This window comes from Odontomachus brunneus, unplaced genomic scaffold (genome assembly GCF_010583005.1).
Source record: "Odontomachus brunneus isolate Ranch 3 - 2012 unplaced genomic scaffold, Obru_v1 Obru_scaffold_206, whole genome shotgun sequence".
In the NCBI taxonomy this organism is placed as follows: domain Eukaryota; kingdom Metazoa; phylum Arthropoda; class Insecta; order Hymenoptera; family Formicidae; genus Odontomachus; species Odontomachus brunneus.
In genome coordinates this window covers 217261-222027 of record NW_022639656.1, presented here as the reverse complement: position 1 = coordinate 222027, position 4767 = coordinate 217261, and the positions used below count along the sequence as shown (strand labels likewise).

At 35.4% G+C, this 4767-nt stretch overlaps 2 protein-coding genes across 4 annotated transcripts in view; one reads left to right on the top strand and one right to left on the bottom strand.

Moving 5' to 3' along the window:
• LOC116852195 (transmembrane protein 8B-like) overlaps window positions 1-4767 on the bottom strand; it is a 213237-nt gene that overhangs the window by 114283 nt on the left and 94187 nt on the right. The window lies entirely within an intron of this gene.
• Window positions 2486-4753, top strand: LOC116852199. The gene is made up of 5 exons (XM_032832305.1): window positions 2486-2618; window positions 3133-3278; window positions 3549-3716; window positions 4015-4192; window positions 4518-4753. Exons 1-4 carry the CDS (start codon window positions 2600-2602, stop codon window positions 4126-4128), a joined length of 447 nt encoding a protein of 148 aa, XP_032688196.1. The 5' UTR covers window positions 2486-2599; the 3' UTR covers window positions 4129-4192; window positions 4518-4753.

The window sequence follows — 4767 nt, the reverse complement described above, 5'->3', positions numbered from 1 at the left end:
TCGACGAAACCAAAATTGCGCGTGATTGGCTGTTACAGTATCAGGACCATAAACACTATTCACATTTTCAGCCGCCTGGCTTGCGTTTTCGCCTTTATCGAAGAAAAACTGTAAAATATGGCGTATTTTCTCTTTGCTGGTGTCCATCTTTGACGCGCGCTCAAACAATACTGAGTCAAACAATCACAAAACTGTCTAAGAAGTTTTTTTAGTACAAAATCTTATCTTTCTAACGCCATCTAGCGTAAATCGATCGCACTTATACAACGCGAGATACACATTACTAAAGCCATCTATTGGAAAAATAATGGATTTCTTTTTACTACACCTTATACTTTGCGCGAGGCGATTTCCGCCGCCAGAAGAACGGGTGCAGGGAAACGTAAAATCCCCCGTAAGATCAAAACCATTAACATACGCAAAAAATGACAAAGTCATCAACTGCTCCAAATGCGGAAAATTAGGACACTACGGACACGAATGTCGGTCAAGCCGATATGCAAATCGGTTTCCATTACCGAAAACCGAAACGCAGACTCGAATAAACTCCGCGGATAAACATTGCTTGCACTGCAAAAAAACGGGCACACTCGCGATGACTGTTGGCACCTACACGGGAAGTCTACTGGGACACTGGATACCGCGAGCGACCGCCGAAGATACGCGCGCTCAGTGACTATCACAGCGCTAGATACAAATAAACCATCGACATCTCGCGGAAACGGGAGCGCTAGATTCAACCACGACCAGGAAGAAAGAAACAAAAAGGAGCAAAGTCGCGTGCGTGACTACCGCGTAAACCAGATCCGGCGAAATTTACATAGCCGCGCCGGATTTTACCTAGTAATCTTGCCGATAAAGGAGGCGAAACAAAAGAGAATACCTTTTCTCGTTGACATGGGATCGTCTCGTAAAAATACAAACATTAAACGATGATATGACTGCGGAAAAATTGACACTAACTGGTATCACCGGACATAAAGCTTATACTATAGAAAAAATAATCGTCACAGCAAATAATCGCAACGTAGGAAAACAGCGCTGAAAATTTGAACTGTTCGTTGTGATTTTCCAATCAAACACGAGGGGATCTTAGGAGTAGATTTCCTTCGCGAACACCGCGCTAAATTCGACTATAAAACAAAAACAATGACGGTTTCCGGACAAAGTCTATCGCTAATACCACAGCAAATATACAACCTCCCTGCGCGCAGTGAAGTAATAATACGCGCCGCAGTGAACATAAATTAAGTGGGAATAATCCCAGCTGAAGAAATTTTGCAGGGAATTTTTATTGGAAATTGTCTAGTGGAACCTGACTATTATACATGTCCTGCCACAGTAATCAATGCTACCGACTACATTGTCGAAATAACCACACCTTACATAATATTAGAAGACACTCCGGAAGATACGTAGAGATAAACGTACTCACTACAAACCGAAATAATAAACTGCTAGCGCGAACGGAAATACTGAATCAGCAATTAGGTTGGAGCATCTAAATATAGAAGAGAAAAAATAATACGCGAAGTTTGCGAGGAATACAATGACATATTCTTCCTCGAAGGAGACAGCTTTACGCATACTGCGGTCGTAAAGCATCGAATTACCACATGAAGTGATGCCGCCCCGGTAAACGTGCAACCATATCGCCTGCCAGAGCAGCATAAAAAGGTGGTAGATAAACAAATACGAGAAATGCTCGATAACAAAATAATAAGAGCCAGCAATAGTCAGTGGAATGCACCATTATTGACCGTACCGAAGAAAACGGATGCGTCAGGAGAAACAAAATTACGAATCGTAGTGGATTTCCGAAAATTAAACGATGTAACACACGAAAAAAGGAATTCTTAATCCACGTATATTTTTATTCTTGAATACTACTTGCCTTCAATTAAGTATGAAATGTCCTCTTTAATAAGAAATGTTCAATTGCATCAAAAATAATTAGATTCGAGCAAAATATATTTTATTCTTAAGATAGTATTTTTGTCCGAAGTTATGATATGATTGTAACAAACTCCATCACATTATTTTGAAGCCATTTATTCTTGGCTTAAGAATTATAGATTTGAAAATGGTTTTACTTATATTAGATGCTTATTTATTTCGCGTTCGCCGGCAACAGTGCATATGAGAGAGTAACATCAAGATGGCGGAAGTGAACGTAAGTGACAATAGTTTTGTAAGTAAAACGTTATATTCATGGGGCATGCCTCCAATAGTGGTTCAGGCTTTCAAAGGTAAGTAAAATGTTTAGCTTGTCCTACCAATATTTCTTTCTTCTTTAAAGTATGTTATAAGTAGGGATGCGAATAGACAGCTGACTTTGTCACAACGGCAGAGAAACACCGGTAGCCTGTACAGACAGGCAGATCTGCTAGCCGTGACTGAGATCTGTAACGTGAGTGAGATAGATAATAATTCCGCCGCAGCAGATCCGCCCATCTGTACAGGCACTGGTATTTTTTGACCGCCACGACGAGATCGCTCGCCTGTACAAGCACCGGTGTTTCTCTGCCGCTGCGATAAAGTCGTTCGTCTCTTTGCGCCCTTGCATATAATCTTCGGCGGACCGTGCTTAGATCTCATTATGACTCATATAGATTTTGGTAATTATTCAGTTTGAATTAAAATTATTCAGTTTAGCCCTCTCATTTCCGATTTCGATGAAAGTAGGATAAGAGTGTATTTCTCATAAATAGACAAAGTTGAGGACGCGTTAGGTTAAAAAATCGTTAATATTTCTATCTCTAGCTATCTGTGCTTAAGGTAAAGAGTGAATTTGTTACAAAAAACTGTGGCACCTCGCCGCCACGGTGCGGGAGGTCTGGTGAGCGAAACCCCTCAGCCACATAGCTAGAGATAGACGGTATGACAGATTTTCTAACCTAACGCGCCCTCAACTTTATCTATTAATATCTCGCTTCGCAGTAGAGAGCGACGATTTTGTCAAATCAAAAAGTTGTTTCTTTAACAAAAACACGGCGATTGAGCCTACTTTCATCGAAATCGGAGCTGAGGAGGCTAAACTGAATAATTACCATTCATTTGTAAACATGTTCTAAAAGTCATTGCTAAAAATAGTATTTCCCTTTTTTGTATGTACATGACATTTCATTTTAGACAAAGGAATAGATGTTGATATATTTTTTGAACTGAATGAAAATGATGCCAAAGAAATACTGAAGGATTTTGTCCTAGGAATTCAATTAAAATTTTGGAAAAAATATACTCAATGGAAAAGAAATGCTATTACTGTGAACTTTGAGGTAAGATATTTTTCATATGTTCATTCATTTTCAAAAAGTAGTATAAATTAGACACATATTGTAGTATCGGTGTTACACAGAACGTTAATTAAATCACTATTTGACAATGGATGTTGGACAAAACGTTGGTTTTAAACTTTGAAGTAAATTATAATTTACATTCTGCTTACATTTATTAATAGTCTTAGTATCTTTAATAACATATACATATTTGATTCTTTATATTGAAAAGTTGTACACAATTAAATATTTGTTTCTTGTTTCTTCTAGGAAATGTATGCTAACTCTTTTAGTGAAGACACATTGTCATCTATTGAAAATATAAATAATAAAATAGAAAAACAAAAGGAGCCAACTGAAACAAATGAGCCAACAACTTCAATATCACGTGAAGAGTTAGTTGAGTTTGAAAATGTTCCTGATAATACAAATAACAATGTAAGTATTCTATTATTAACGTAATGTAACATAATTTGAGAAATTATCCTTAGTTGCAAAATGAAATGAATGAACTCATTTTGAATGCAGTACAGTGTTTAAACGTTTGAATCGAAATAAGATATTGCTATGCTATAGTAAAAAAATATAGATACTAGAATAGAAATATGCATATTACCAAATTTATTTATTTTCATTTTCGTTTAAAAAGTGTAGTCTATTTCATTATTCTATTTAATCTTTCTATTTTATATATTTTTTCTATTAAATTTATAATTCTATTAATATTTAATTATAGGATTTGGAATCAGATGCGGAAAATAAAAGATCTCAAAATAAAGTAGAAACACAAAAAAGACAGAACTTAGCTGAAACAGAAAATCCAAGTTTAGCTAAGAAAAAAAATGGTTAATCCAAACATGCTTGCTGAAAAAAGAATCACTGCTTTTAGTGTTTCACAGGAATTAATGGATTTAGTAAGTATTTGAACTTTTACTTTAAGTTTTATTGTTCATTTTAGTCACCTTCATCTTGAGGTTTCTCTACGTATTCGTATTATAACAAAAATATTATCAAAATATTGTACAGTTAATTATTACTTTGCTTTCATTATATTTTTATGACAGTAGCTAAAAGTAATTATTATTTTGTTACTGACTTTTTACATTTTTATTTTCTTATCAACATTTAAGGTGAAATGTATGATTTTGTATTAAGCTTTCATAGCAAAACTACAGATTATTTATTTCATTGCTACTGTTATAGAAGCATTTTATGTAATTTTCTTATTGCTACTTTCAGGATTTAAGGGGTTATACTATCCAAGCGCACTGAAAAATGAACGTTTTTTTGGGAATTTTTTTCTTGGAAACTATTCAATGGATCAAAATGAAATTTTGAGGCTTTATTATACATGTTTTGAGATATATAAAAAAAATTTTTTATTATAACTTTTGATACAAAATGGCGTCTTGGCAAGTGGTAAACGGAACATGTGTTTTTTCCGAGGAGCGAATCTGCGTACATCATAACATTCTCCGAACAGCACCTA